The sequence below is a fragment of the Molothrus aeneus genome, chromosome Z (assembly GCF_037042795.1).
Source record: "Molothrus aeneus isolate 106 chromosome Z, BPBGC_Maene_1.0, whole genome shotgun sequence".
Taxonomy (NCBI): Eukaryota; Metazoa; Chordata; class Aves; order Passeriformes; family Icteridae; genus Molothrus; species Molothrus aeneus.
The window spans coordinates 67,047,845-67,063,814 of NC_089680.1; the positions used below are offsets into that span (position 1 = coordinate 67,047,845).

The 15,970-nt window shown below is 38.8% G+C and overlaps 1 protein-coding gene across 2 annotated transcripts in view; it reads left to right on the forward strand.

The window, feature by feature from the left end:
• The first annotated feature begins 294 nt into the window (after window positions 1-294).
• The window catches only part of CAMK4 (calcium/calmodulin dependent protein kinase IV), a 139,772-nt gene continuing 124,096 nt past the window's right edge, over window positions 295-15,970 (forward strand). Inside the window, exon 1 of one of the 2 annotated variants that reach the window (XM_066569562.1) lies at window positions 295-611. In XM_066569562.1, coding sequence (XP_066425659.1) covers window positions 439-611 — 173 coding nt within the window. In that variant the 5' untranslated portion in view covers window positions 295-438. The remainder of the gene's footprint in view (window positions 612-15,970) is intronic. The other variant, XM_066569563.1, reaches the window with a different exon arrangement.

Sequence of the window (15,970 nt, forward strand, 5' to 3'; positions counted from 1 at the left end):
GCCCGGCCCCGCCGCACACCGCCCGCGGATCGGGATGCGATTCCTCCTGCCGTGCGCTGTCCCCTCGCGGGGCCGTGTCCCGCTCCCCGTGCCGCTGAGCGAGCGGCGCTGCCTCGGCTCAGGCCGGCCCCGGGTGTCTCCCGCTGCAGGCGCGGCTCGGCCGCTGGGCTCGGCGGGCGGAGGGAGGGAGCGGGCGGGGGGCGATGGAGGTGAATCCCCCGCCCCGGGCCCGCCCCGCCGGGCTGGGCACCCGCCACCGCCTCTCCGGGGCGGCGCGGGGGGAAGGAGGAGGAGAGGAGAGGGAGGGGAGAGCGAGGGAGGGAAGGAAATAAGTAAGGAAGGAGAGAAAGAGAGAGGGAGGCGAGGTGTTGCCGCCGCCTTGTCGCTCTGCGTTCTGCAGCCGGCGCGGAGAGGACAGCCCTCGGCAGGCGTCCCGGCATGCTGAAAGTCACCATGCCCTCCTCATCCTCATCCTCCTCGTCCTCCTCATCCTCCTCCTCTGGGTCCTCGGCCGCCAGCCGCCCCGGCTCCGCCGCGCCCGACTACTGGATCGATGGCTCCAACAAGGACACCCTGGCTCACTACTTCGAGTTGGAGTCCGAGCTGGGACGGTGAGGCGGGCCGGGCCGGGCCGGGCCGGGCCGGGCGGGCGGCCGGGCGGGCGGGCGTGGGGCGGCCGGGGCTGGGTGTCCGTGCCCGCGTCGCTGTGGCCAGAGCGGCAAAACTTTGGCGTGCCAGAGCGGCAGCGGGAGACCGTGCGGCTTTCACCAGGGGCAGGCTTTCGAAGGAATAATCCCAGCTCCCCGGGAGCCAAGCCGAGAAACCCCCGGGTGAAGGGAATGATTTTGGGGAGGAGGCATCTCTGCGCTTGGCGGACGCTGGCCCGAGCGGGCGGCTCTCGAGCAGGGTACCTGTGTGCTGCCTGTGCCCGTGCGCTGCCGGCTGAAGGGTGGGCATCACTTCAGAGCGCCGAAACGCCGCCTCATGCGCGGCAACCCTCACGCCAGACCTTTCGCCGCTCTCTCCATTAGCGGAGCCGTGCGCTCACAAAACTCCCACCCGAGACAAGATTCCCTGAACAGGCCTCTGCAAGCAGGGTCCTTCCCATCGGGGTGCAGGGTAGGCGAGGGAGCTGCTGCATCTTCATTCATTAATTTTTGCACTACTGCCCTGGTGATGGTCCTGCACAGCAACTTAAAGATCCCAAGTGTTCAGGTTCTTAAAAACTGATGTCTGGTATAAAAACTCTATATCTGACGTGCAATTTTTGCCCTCTTAATATATTTGTTAGTTCATGTTGAATTTTCAGGTAGACAGTAATGTGCAAAAAAGTGGAAAACTGCAGGGTCTTTGAAGTTCACAGTACATGACTTAAATGTGTAAGTCAGTAGGTAGCAAATAGCAATTGTTAGTTTTGCCAATGATAGAGCATTAAAACTCCTGAATAAATGTGGGAAATTTGCAGATAAAAACATGGTTGCCTTGGAAGAATACTTTTTCCAGAAAGAACATGCAATGAAAGTTATTGCTACAAAGCATACCTGTGCTTTCTGTACCTTAACTGATAGAGGCAGGAAAAGTGATAGAAATACAATATAGCATAATTCTTGACTTTCCGCCTAGGTCTTATACATCTGCTGCTACTTTTTTCCCCCCACTATTGCTGCTATTCCTAGCCAGATTTAATAGGTATAATTTTATGTATGGTTATCACATTTATATTTGACTTCACTGTACCCCTGTGCAGAAGCATAAAAATATAAAGCAGGAAATATTGGTGTGATGGTAGTGTGTCTAGAGTCATCAAAAAAGGACACCAAACAAAATACAGCAGTTGATACCAACCCTGTCACCTGGATTAGTACTCTTCTCTGGGGTCTGTCTAGAATCCTTCCACCATTTGTGATAGTGACTGTGGGCTTTGCTTGATTGCAATATGCATTGGTGATGCATCTTGGGTTTGTTGCATAAGGAAGTGTTTTTAACATATGAAATCTCCAGGTTTTTGTAGGAAGAGTTAATGCCTGTAAAAGTACTACAGTAAAGATGAGATGCAATGGATTTTCCTAACTTGCAAGGTGAGAGAGTAAATGCTGAAACACTAACAAAAGGTTTGAATATAGAAGATAACCACACCCAAGCAGTGTAGAGAGTGTAGAGACCCTTAAGTCTGCTCTGTTCCTGGTTAGAGCTAGGAAGTAAGATTTAAAACAGAAACAATACAGGAGAAAACAACCATCTTAATCAAAGATTAAGGTAGAGAAGGGACAGTAGAACTTGGAGTGATACATGCTCTGAGAGAAAATTTCTCTAATGGGTCTAATGGATCAATGAGATCTTGGTCCTTAGGCCAGTTTGAGATCTTTTCAGAGCCAGCACCCAGAGTGCTAATGGTTGTCTCAGAATTCCTCTGATAGGTGTATCTTGGCAAATCTATAAAGAAGATCCAACAATCCCTCTTGGTTCCCAAGTGTCATATGAAAGTGTATTGCTTTGTCTTGGTAACCCTTTCTCCAAATTTTTAGTTTTGCATATGGTTTTGAGTATGTCTATAAAAACAAAATTATTCATTGCTTAGTTAGGTTAGTGTTGGGGAAAATGTGTCAGGTGAGGCTGAATAATGTGGCTATATGATCCCTTTAGATGCAGTAAATAAAGTAATATACTGAAATAACCAATGAAAAATACTGTCCTAAATTATCTTTAGCAAATACAGGGATTGAAAGATGTCTTTTGGCAGACTCCAAAGATCTGCATTTGGACAGCTGTAGCCAAATATGGGAATTTCCATTTGGAAGGAGTGCTCCTTGTGCAAAGTATATCTGACATATCCCTAAGACATCTTACTCTGTAACTCTTGCTTGCATGACTAGCTAAGGAGTCATGGAAGAAGAGGGAGAGGATCCTTTAGAAAGAATGATAAAAGGCCTTTAAGCTTAGGTGGGAGTCAACAGTTGTTTTTAAACCGTGGAGTTCCACAGGGATCACTTTACGTGTCTGTGCTGCTCAGCATGTTCATAGATAGAGGGGTTTAACAGAAATATTTGCTGGTCTTTGTAAATTGTCAAGGGTTTAAAGGTTGTGTTGCCTATAAAGAATTACAGAAAGGAACAACTTACTCTACTGTTGGGGCATTTAAATAGCAGATGAAGTTTGGATAAATAAAATGGCATGGATGGAACATCTCATTAGAGGTGCTTGTTGGCTGTTTTTTTTTTTTTTCTTTCATGCAGGCTCTTGGGGGTATCTGTCAAAAAATGGGGTATCCAGTCAAAACTCAATGACAGGAGGTAAGGCCACTTTAGCACAGTATACTGCAAGTCCTGGACATGGATACTATGGATGCTAAGGGGTTACATGGACTTAATGGGCAACAAGGCAAGTTAACATGCAGGAAATCCACTAAGACTTATTAAACCTGAAGATGCTAACTATTGAACTGTAAGATCTTGAGAGTTTTCAGGGTGTTCTCTGACAGTGTTGACAGGAGTTTGCTCTATTCTTACATTCTTCTTGAGGCATCTGTGTTTGGCCACTGTTCATACTCTGGGCAAGACAGGCCTTTATTCTCATTCTTTTATTCTGTTTTTATGTTCCACTGAAGCCCTGATTAGTTCACCTTCCTCTTAATCCATTTTTACAAGGGTTTTTGTGTATAAGTGGAGCTCAAAATACTATAAATGTGAAATTTTGTGCTTTGCTTTAAAAAATGTCTTTCTTTTACAGGTTGCAATTGTTGATGTAGAGTTTGGAATTTTGTTCTGAGTATGTTTTATCTAAAAGCGTATTTTCCACACTCCCTTGGAAAAAGATGTTGAAAATGTTGTACTCTAAACTTGTATTTCCTTAAGGACTGAAACATTTTGTTAGCCTTATATAACCTTTGCTGTATCTTTGGGCTTTTGGGCTGGTCTAAATATGGTATTTGACTGAAGAAGAAATTCAGCAATGATTTTTTTTGATACTCAGCAATATTACAAAAAATGGAATTTTTTTTTGTTGGAATTTTACTTGACAGGCACCCTCTTTGCCTAACTAACTACACAACTATCTCAGTTGAAACTGTCTAATGTTACTATTGTAGGCAGATTACAAATCTATTAAATGGTCAAAAGTAGATGAAAGTATTTCCAATCAAATCCTTCAGGCTTTCTTTCTTCCAAGGTTATCTTTTCCTGCCTGGGCAATCTTTCAGCTGTGTGATCCTTGCTGAAGACTGAGACTGAAAGGCTCTCAGTACTTGGCACCTTAGCTTGGACTGACAGTGTGAGCTGAATCATAGGTGGTTTATGTCCTTGAGTTTTTAGCACAGAGAAAGTTTAAATCTAACGTACAGTTTGAACTCAAGATTTCATAGTGCAGAATGACATCTTACTCTGTCAATCCTATTTATGAAAGCTGCCACTCTAACACGTACTTTTGTAATGGCAGAAGTAGATGAAATCAGCTAACTTCTTTGTTAGCTAATTTAAGCTAACAAATCAAAAACTTCTTTGTCAAGCTGATAAAAGCATTATTTTATAGAAATGGATTGGTTTTGCACTTGATGCTTGGAAGTTCAAACAATTTTTGCTTTGAAAGTATGCCAACTTTTTTACTCTCCATCCCCTCATTAAAAAAAAAAGTTCCTTTTTCTGTTCATCTCAAGAGTAATTTATTTTACAGACTCTTTGCCCTGTTTATTTTGAAAAATCATTTTCACAGTGTGCTTTAGGGTGAATTTAAATTAGGTCTGTCCCTCCTTCCTAACACTCTTGGTCACTTGCTTGTGATTTTTTTTTTTTTTTTTTTTGTGGACCTGAGAATTTTCTGAAGTGATGCAGGGATGCAATTGACAGGCAGCACGTAGCACGTGTCTGTGGTGCTAGCTGTCTGACTGTGAGAGCGTGGAGTCCTTTTAGGCATCATGATTTGATTTGAGCAGAAACTGTCCATGTTTTTGTGCCTGTGCCACAAACTTCACCTTGCTTGTAACCCTCACACCTTCAGACAAGCAGGAAGCATTTTTCCTCAGACAGTTCCTGCCCATGGGGGGGAGGCTGTTGAAGAGGTGGGCAGGGTGAAGTTTCTGACTTGGGTACCAGAAACCAGAACTTGCAGTGAATAGCCCAGGCTTTGACAACTAAAATTCTTTACTCAGTGCAGGGTGTGATTTTTTTCCCAGTTTTGTCTGGTTCAGCTCAACAACTAGTTGATTTGGAGGTAAAAAGCTGTGTTGAAAAAGCAGTGAAAGAAAATGTACTATTCCATAAATAATACCTGAAATGAATAGGTGATCAGTTCTGTGTAAATCTGACAGCTTTCTCATACTTAAAAAAAGAGCTATTAATAATGAAAAATTATGATAGAGAACAGTTATTTCTTGATTTTCAAGGTATTTTTTCCTGTCAGCCACCATGAATTTATGTCAGTGGTTTAGATAATGTTTTCTAATTTGAAAAATTATATTTCTAGTGGAGAAAATGAATAGCTCTTGAAGTAAGTACTCTTAAGAATACTGAAAAAGTTTTTTACACAGATTGGTTTTAGGAGTGAAAATCATATAATTTGTGTTAATACAAGAATTGTCAGGCTTGAAAAGCATCACATTGAATTGCAAGAGGTAAGATGTAACAAAGTAATTCTTTTAGCATATTACAGAGAGAATCACAGAATATCTTGAATTGGAAGGGACCTACCAGGATTATCGAAGTCCAAGTCTTGCTGAAGAGAGAAAATCTGAAATCAAATAAGTATTTTCAAGAGCAATTGAAGAGAGTGGTTGTGGAATAAGCCTGTGTGATTCTGGGTGGAGGGCAGATAAATTTACTGAAGTTCTGTGGTATCAGAAGCGTATTATATGTTCATTCCACACAGTATCTTTTTGTGTGTGCAAGTGTGCACACTGTTGTGTAAGGGATTGTAATGGACACAGTTTAATAGGCAGAATTCTTCCAGTGAGAGATGTTTAAAGCTTGCTTGCATAGTAAATAGTCACATTTAAAAAGACCACCAGTTATGAAAAACTCAGTGAAAAAATACTCAGCAGTTTGCAATAGCCTGTGCCCCATCTGTGGAAGTTCAAGTGCTTGCTAGAAAGGGCTAACTGTCCTCTTCAGTCACTAAGATCAAAGAAATTTTATTTTCCTGAATAGTCTCTGAAAAGTTCAATAAGGAAATTTTAAAAAATAGTCATTCCTAGCCCTTATTTTGTTTAAAGTGTAACAAATTGAGCCAGCTTTATTGCAGTAGATGAGAACAATTCTTCTGTAGTCTTCTGTTATCTATCCACAATATTGACTGGGCTTCAGGAAAGCAATCTTCTGACCTGCACGTTGTGTGGAAAAACCTGCAGAGGTTTGAATATTATTTTCATCTATATGTATGCAATATGAATGAGCCATTAGTAGGCTCATTACAAGTTTGGACTGTATAACTATAAAGAACATGTACTTCCTTGTGCTTTGAAAATGAAGCAGAATTTAAGCATAGAAACTTGCATATTTATTTGCTCCTTGCTTCTTTACTTAGGTATTCTTACCATGCTTCCTCTGTTCACAAAAAGCAAGCCTTTATTATCTGAACAATCAGTAATTTCACAAGGAATATTCTTTTTCCAGGGATGATAATTCTGAGAAAGGGAAACCATTTATTTCCAAATGTTGGTGCTGCTTTTTTTTCTTGGTTTGTCTAATGTCTTTTCTGGTATTTATAATTTCTGTTTGTCTTCCATAAAAATTAAAAAAAAGGGTAAGAATAACACGTTTTATGACCATTCACTGGTATACTGGAAAGTGTCTTACATTTTGGTGTTAGTGATGCTTTATTTGGCCTTGCATTGTCAATGTCATTATTATCATAGTTTACTCTCTGTTAAAACACATGGACAATTGGGGCCCATCCATATTTGCATCTGTTGCCCCATGAATAGATTGATGAGGTGTTATTTTACTCCTTTCAGTTTTACTCCAAAGTAATTCTAAATTAGGAAAATCTATGTAACAATATGACTTTGCAAGTGACCACTCAATGTGTAGCAACTAAAGATTTTGAATTTGAGCTTCAGGGAACAAGAGGAGAGAATCCACCAAAGTGGATTTGGTTCAGACATGAGTAATGGTTTGGACAACATGGTGCTGTAGATTATAAGTTTGCCTCCTTTCATTTATGTGGTTATCTGTGCTAGAGATAAAGGACCATAAAATGTAATAGAGAAGGAAGTGGGAGCCCTCCTGAGGAACAAAAATAACTATAAAACACACTGCCCTTTGACAATTTGCTATCTATATACTGTGGCATTTTGTGGGGGATAATGTAAAAGCAAGTCCAAAAGTTGTAATTCACAGCCTGAAAAATAAAACACTAAATTTTATGCCCTTCAACAAATGTATAGTCTGTGTTCCAATGCATACCTTGCTGTGAGCATCCATATGCCACAGATAAGATGCCAGAACTCCAACTTTATCTCAGAACTGATGTCATCTCCACAGTCCTTTTCCCCAGACCCTCCTCACCAGAGACATGTGATGCTTTTCTCCTCTGGCCTGTCTCCAGGCATTGTGAAGAAAAACCAAAAACACTTGCTTGGATTTAAGGAATAGCTGTCAATTCTAAAACAAGGTCATTTATGTGTTCCTCTCCATGCCTTTCCCCACAATAATTTTTCCTTCTTGCAAATATTCATATTTTCCTCTCAATTTAGATGATTATGAACACACCAATATGTTTACTTTTTTTCAGTCTTTTGATCTTTAAAGCATATCCATGTCTACCAGGTTCACTGCCTTTGGGTACTGATACTGCATCTTAATATAGTCAATTTAGTGTGATTTCATTAATGAAGACAACCCTGATTGCACCACAGACTTTAACAATTAAAAAATTCCAACAAATTGTCTTGGTTTTGTGTTTTTGTATTGAGGTGACTGGGAGGGACAGTCAATCAGATCAGCTGCCACTGGTATTATCTTCAAGTACTTCTGAAATAATGTTCATATTGATTTTCTCTAAATAGTCCTTGTTAACATAGTCACACTGACAGTGCCAAAGGATGTGGTATGTGATTTTATTTTGTACTTAGCTCTAAACAAATTAAACACACTGTGCTGAAATTATTGGACTTCTGTACCCTTCTACGGAAGGCTGGACATAAATTGTGCAGTTTTCACTTGATAATAAGATCCTTAGCTATTATATTTATTGGTGATTAGTTGTTTGAATTTTATTCAAACTTGACGACATATCTCTTTCAGAATCTCTAAATACAAGACAACATTTGCTGTTTTCTGACATATTAGGTATCCTGCACCAGCCTAAAGTTGTGGATCAACAAGAGTATTTTAAGAACATGCTTTGGACCAGAAAAACCTTGGTGCTTTTGACACAATATGATTGTTTTGTATTAATATGGTGGTATTACATAGTTTTAGATTTTTGCTGAGGAAGTTGATGTTTTGGTAAGGCTTATAAAATCCTAAGAAAATCTGCCATGGATAAGTACAGATTTTTTTTTAATGTATTTTTTTAGCCTATTGACATATTTTCTATTTTAATGAACCACATTTCTGATCTGATGTACAGTGCTTTACAGATGTTTGGGTTTTTGTCTTCCTAATGGAAAATATGTTTATCAGCTTCCTGTGTTGTGCAATAATGATTTCTTAAAACTGAATGCAACACATACTGAGAACTCCAACACCATTATCATAATCTGTGCTCAGAGAGCTGTAGGATACATGTGCATGAATGTTTTTAGCTGCCTGCTTTGAGTGTTCCTTCTCTATACATTCTCTTCAAACCCTCATGATTTTCTAGCTGACTAATAAAATTAAAATTGAAAGGGTTGAAAGCTGATTTTGTAATGGGAAGCAACACTTTAAGGTGTAGGTACTGATGACCCCTTAGGAAATGACTGATGACATTGTTTAATGACTTTAGTCTCCAAGCAATCAGAGAAAGAAACCTAATACAGGCGGGATTTTTCCTTTCTCCCTCTCACCCATCTGTTTTTTTCTGGGGATTCTTTGCAGCCTTTTCAATGGAAGCTGCAAATGCTTGTGGAGCACACTGTTTACTGGTCTGCTAGCTAACTGTCATAGGATTGAGTTGAAAGAGGAAGGCAAATTCTAGTCTTAAAAAATGCTACTGGAACAACAAGTAAGTGATAAAATTGGAGCAACATGTATGGCACTGAAAAGGCAATAATAAATTAATTTTGTTTGGTGCAGGGAGGAGGAAGACTGGTATCTTATTCTCCCTTCACAGCATTTTAATTCAAGAATGGCTTAACTATAAACAAGAACAGAGTTTAGTAGTTAAAATTAGCAACTGATGAATTCTAAGTAAAATCAGTAATCATTTCTAAATGGGGTCAATATGTAGTGGAAAATCTGCAATGAAAGAGACACTAAAATTCACAAGCAGGTTTTTTTTTTTCTCTGTCTCCTAGGGGTGAAACCCATCTCCTTCTCTGTATTACCTCCATAATAAATATGAACATAAATTATTTTTGAGTTTAAATTAAAATCCCATCTTTCTTCATAATTTATAAGTCTTCAAAAGTGGGTGGAGCAGGAATAAAACCGAGTGAAAAAGGCAGTTTTATTTATTACTATAAAAGTTGTTCAGAGAATTGATTTGATTGCCAGTAGCATAAGGAGAATATTCTTTTCAGAGAATCATTAATTTCAAATGAGAAAAAAACCTTTGGTTACCTTCTCCTTAGCACAATGCCGTTTGAATATTGAGGTTGTCTAGTTATGGTACACTAGCTCCTGTTAATGTACAATGATTTCAATTGATTTGGTCCATACTAGGCTATTTTTATTGTTCATGCTACACTTACATAGTAGAAGAAAAAACCAAAGTGTTTTAACCTCTTTACATTTTTTTCCTGCATGACTTCAGAAAAGATGAAATGTCATTTGTGATGGAAAAATCATACTAGATGTATTTCCCTTGCAAATGACTGTCTAAATTAGGACTGGTGAAATTTATTCTTCACATAAATAGGCCTCCAAATTACCTTCTTTCTCTTGTCAGTCTCTATTCTGTGAACTGGTTATGTGTGCTATTTGTGAATTAACACAATAAATATATTCCAGATAGCCTGTTTAAGTAATTTGCCATGGTGTTTCTTATGAACCATGTGTTTTAACTGCATCAAATACCTAGTAATACCATTTTACTGTGTTTTGCTCTAAGTCACAGCTAAGATAGAATAATAATGATTAACAAGATGTGTTAGTCACCCACAATGGCATGTGGCCATTAGCAGACCATATGTAATTCTTTAGAGCCATACCTGTTTAAGCTTGTTTTATCCACATACTCTTATCTTTGCAATAGTTAATTTCCATATTTGAGGACTCTGCAATTTTCATCCCATGATAAATTTCAATATTTTGGCATTTCTCTTTGTTTTGAGTTAGAATGAATAATTGATTAAAGTACTTATGCATTGTGGATAAGGCACAGTTTCACACCATGGAATTATTCAATCATTTTGAATTAAAATTTACAAATCTTTTCACATTTTGTGTTTTGTGCTCATTGAAGACATTCTTTGCTCAAAGTAACCAGACTGCAAGTATGAAGTAAGTTAATATCTTGTGTGATGGTACCTTATGAGAGTTCTGATTCAGCTCCCTCTCAACAGTTTTTGTCTTGTCTTTGGTTCTTGCTTTGACTGTGTTCTTCCAGCTACACCAAATGTGGTGCAGCTTTCATGTGATTTATTTCCTGCTGGAACATAAAGAGGTTACAGAAGCTCTGTTTGTCTACTGCCTCCAGTTACAAAATTGTCAGATTTTTCTAATAAGAACAATAAACATTATTGAATGGGATAACAGGGGGTCACATTTGCCTTTTTTACAACTGCTGTCTTGGTGGCTTATAGCTGTCTGGTTGTTTGTTGCTCAAACTGTATGTTTTCCATTTTCCTTCTCTGTTTGCAATTGATGAGATTTTATAGTGGTGTTCTTGTTATTTGTCTGTACGTCGTGACCATGCAGCTAATGCAGCTAAATTTTATCCCTTTTCTCTTGATCCTACTCCCCAGGTAGTAAGTACAGGCTTTTTCTTTCTGTTATTATAGCTCTCTGATGCACTGCCAATGCCTCCCCACCTTTATCATCAGCGAACTGAATCAGCATACTCCAAAGTTCATGCCAAAGCAGATAATTCAGATATTAAATAAGATGTAGAACCAACCAAAGGCATAGTGCTCAAACATACATGCATGTCAGATAAAAGCAAAAACACTGAAGTAATGTGCAATGTGTTTCTGGCAAGTTTTGATGAAGGTTAGATGCAAAGGCAAAGAGACTGAGACTGAGAAACAAAATCCTAAAAGCAAATGGCTAATAAAATTGTTCCCCTCTATACCATTATTCCACTCCAACTGAAACTGAAACAAGTCAGAATTCTTGCAGTATTGCCCCTACCAAGAATGAGTCTCTTTTATTTTCCTTTGGTGATTCCTAGCTCCTTTAGCTAAGCGAGTCTATTCTCACCTTCCCTCTCCCCAGTGCTTTCTCTAGAAAGAGAAAACACTCAAATGCACTCTCAATCATCTTTATGCAAAGAGGAAAAATTAATCTCCACGTATTTAATGGGCACAACTTCAGAAGCTGCAAAATTGGTCATTCTACACCTGTCTTCTTGTGATGGGTGCCAAATAATATAATTGGTGTGCTAGTCAGGAAGCTGAGAGAAATCTTGATGTTTCAGTAGATTAGGTTTTAATATGCAGATAGGTGTAATCCTCCTGTTTTTGAAATGTGGATTTAGTGTGTATAAATTTATTGACTCCTGAATGTTGAAGGACTCATCTCCAGTAAATCTGTCAGACAAAACAGAATATTTTACATGGCATTTGAAAATTATGTGGGTCTGTGAGTTATCTGTAGCCTGATAGGTTCTAATTTTTTATCCATCCAGCACAATACTTGCAGCTGTGAAAAGTCATAGCAACATTGACATAAAATACTTGCCTTCCTAGGTATTATGAAAAATCTCTTTTAAATTTACTTGTAAACATTTCCTCTGAAAACACACTGTGGAGGAATTGGGTTTTTTTACTTCCAGGTAGTTGGTTATGGTAGTTCTTCAATAGAGGACCACATCTGTGAGATAGAATAATTCATTTAAATTTAAGGACTCCTTACATGCAAGGGAGAAGAGAACTACCTTGACCATGATTACAATAAAATTTTTAATTTAGAAGAAAGTCTTTAACCATCTGTACTTCTGTCACAGCCTTTTAAATATGAGCAAGGCAGACAAGAATTGTGCCTAAAATTTGTATGTGATAGTTTTGCAGAAGAGACTGTACGACATGGTTGCCCATGTTACCAAGAACTGTCTGGATGACTCAGGAGATCACTCTCAGTTATCTTCAGAATAACTGCATTGATTTTCAGTGTCCTCTTGTTGGCAGCAGTAAGTTCAGTATTGATCTGTTGACACCACCAAAAGATCAGCCAATTCTCCTAGTCACATTCTTATCTCAAATTGAAATCAAAATGTCTTTGGGGGCCAATGTACTCTCCTACATCCCTAATGCCTGGCTAGTGGAAAATGTACCTAAACTGCAGTTGATGCTCTCAGAGATGGCTATGCAGTGCACTGGGTATGTGTCTTTTAGTGTTTAAAGGAAACTTGAATTTGCCTTCCAGAAAGAATCAACTCTAATTATACCATGAATGTGCTTTTCCATTTTGCTTGTGAAGACATCTTGTTTGGAAACATTCAGTATTTCTTTCCAGAACTTTCGGCCATTTCAGAGTATACTGACTAATGCATACATATATATATGTTTGCAATACAATTTGGAATCAACTGCTCTTCCTAAGTCATTTGAGTCTTTATGGTGTAAGAATGGTGCTGCTGGGTCAGATCATAACAGCTGATATCCTGTCTCCCATCAGCAGTGAGAAGCTTATGCCTAGAAGAGGGGGTGCAAGAACACATCTATCCTTTGATGCTTGCCTGGAGCAGCCCCTCAGCCTCCAGAAGTCTGAAGCTAATCTGAGCCTTCAGCTCTGTTCCTCATACCAAAGTAGTCACATAAATTTGCATGCAGTGCTTGAGAGGTGACAGAGAATCACAGAACGGATGGGCTTGGCAGAGACTTATAAAGATCATTCAGTCCAACCTCTTTGCTTAACAAAGTTAGTTGGAGAAGGTTTCCCAGCAGTGTGTCCAGCAGAGCTTTGAGTAGATGAAGATAAACCAGGGGAGACATTCACCCAGTGAAATTATACATGGGCTAATACTTAATACCTCTTAACAGTTGTTGGGTTTGGGACTGCCTTTTTTTTTTCCCTTAGTCAAGGGCTTGATTTGTGTAATTTTTGACTATATATCAAGATGTCTTTTCTTGTGATAATTGTGATAATAATAATTGTTTAATAATATTAAACAATTATTTTGTTTAATATAGGAAATTAGGATTGCATGCAATATTCCTAATTTAGTATTTATTTACAGGGAATTTTCTCTGCCATTTAATACCCTATAACTGAATCTCAGTACACACCTGTTGCAGTTGGGCACAGACTTATTATGGAGAAATTGGATTATAAAAAATTCCAACTGGATATTTTCACCTCATTTCTCAGCTGCCTGGGTAGCAGACACCAGCTCTGGTAAATTAGACTTATTGATGACCTCTCTGCACTGGGAAAACTAAAGTTTTATTCTTTCCCTGTTTTGTGTCTCTTAACAAACTACTATTTCATTGGTGCTTTCTGTGGTTTCTTCAAGTACCTGTTTTGAGGGACCTTATCAAGTAACTTCTGAAAACCCAAGTATCAAAATCAATCAAACCTACTTTATATTCAAAATCTTGCTGAATCTTTCAAAGAAATTCTGTGGTTTTAACATACAGCTTCTTTTTACAGAAGCCACATGAATTCTTCCCCAGGCTCATATATGTATCCGTATATCCACAGTTCATATTCTTAGAGCTTTAAATTACTTCAGCCATGTAGAGCAACAGTACAGTCCTTCAGTTCTCTCTAATTAATATTTTTAAAAATTGTCACATTTGTTCTGTTTCAGTCTCAGATAGCTAGGTCAGTGTTGTACAAAAGTTTAGATATCACTTTAATTTAAGCTATCTCATCTATGAGTTCAAGTTACTCAAATAACTGAGTCTCATCCACTGCCCATAATGTGCTGTTGCTCATTTTATGTGTTTTTCCCATGTTTTTTGCCTCTTCACTCTTTCTATCTATGTGAGCATTGAAGACCTTTCCTTTTTTCCATCTGTCTTCTGAGTAAAGAAAGATTCTAACATTTGAAAACATCAGATTTATAATAGGCTTTTCAATAGACACAAAATCTTAACAGAATTAAAATTTTATAATGATCTTGCAGCCACTTTTCAGTGTATTGTGGCCATTCTGTGCTTGCTGAAGAGATCACCTTCAACACAGAATGTTTTCCATTTGGTGAAAAAACAGGTAAGATGTTACTCTCCTGTCATTTGATGCAAGTGCCCTTTGACAGCAGGTCTTAAGGAAGAGTGAAGCTGTAGAAGCTGCTGCTCATCCTTGCAAGGTTTCATCCTACACCTTCCTTTTACTGTGCTAAGGCACAATTTGGGTAAGGTGAAGGTCTTGACATATTGTCACTATTTTTTATGTTTGACCACATGGTGTTAGCCTCTTTAAGTCCAGCAAAGGAAAAATGTGCATGACTAAATATGAGCAAAAATTTTGTTAAATTATTCTAAATCCCCATGCAGTGCCAAACATGTTCTTTTTTTTTTTTTTTTTTTTTTTTTTTTTGATGAATTGTGCAATGGAAAGACCATTTTGGAAAGCTGAGGGATAGAAGTTGAGTTCCAGACTAATAGGCAGATAGAGAAAATTTACTTTGTGTTATACACATAGTTTTTGGTATAGAAATTGTGAATGACTGTTATGAGTCTTGCATCAAATTGGTGTTTTTCAGTGCTTCTGGAATATATTTATGTAACCATTTTTTTATAGCTTATAAGAGAAATACATGTGGCTGGAATAGGCTGGAAAATATATTATCCTAATTGGACAGTGAAATATGTGCCTAAATGACCGCCATTTAGCCTCACAAAGCTGTGTAAGGGTGTTTCAATATCTACTAATCAATAATCTAAATGATGGCTCCTTGGCTGGTACTAATTTTCTGTCAGCTTCTATTGTCTCTGCAATCATCTATGACCTTACATTACAGCATCAGTTTTGTTGTAGGAAAACTCAATTTTGTTTAACTGCTAGGAGGTAAAACATTTGACTGAAGCTAATCATGCTTATCATTGTCCCTGGAGCAATACGATGCTGTGAATGTTCTATAATTCATGCAGCTGCTGTGAATTCAAATGTGTGCACACATGTGTAGGTGCAACCTCGGATGGATGGGAAGGTGAGTGGCAAGCTTGTAATGTGTAGTGACTTTTGTGATTCCTTTTGATGTCAGGTGAATGGGAACCACCAAAGAGGGTGCACTGATGGAGATGAAATGAGTGGTAGGTATTTAGAAGTCTAATGGAACCCTTATTTTTTTGTAAGAGTTTGTTCCATCTTCTATCAGTGATGGAGAATACAGCATTCCGAATTTATGTTAAAAAAACTCTCCAAAGTCAGTTGAAAGCTGTTGGTCATAATAGTTCTTGGGGCCCAATAGAGGTGATAAAATGCCTACATCAAATAATGGAATTATTTAGGGTGGAAAAAGACCTCACCATAAACCTAATGCTGTAACATTCACCACCAAACCATGACCTCAAGAACCGTCTCAATGTCTTTGAAACACCATGTTGCTGTTGTTGCTGACCATTTCTCCTTGGATTCTGGGGAATTCTTCCTGCTTCATATCTCTGTCTTCCAGCTCAGGGGGCCAGGTATCCCAAGGTAACTCACCTAGTGTGCTGCCAGTGCTCTTGGCCACAGGGGCACCGTGGCTGCACAGGTTTCTTCTGTGCCTCATCAGGTTAAGTCTGGAAGTG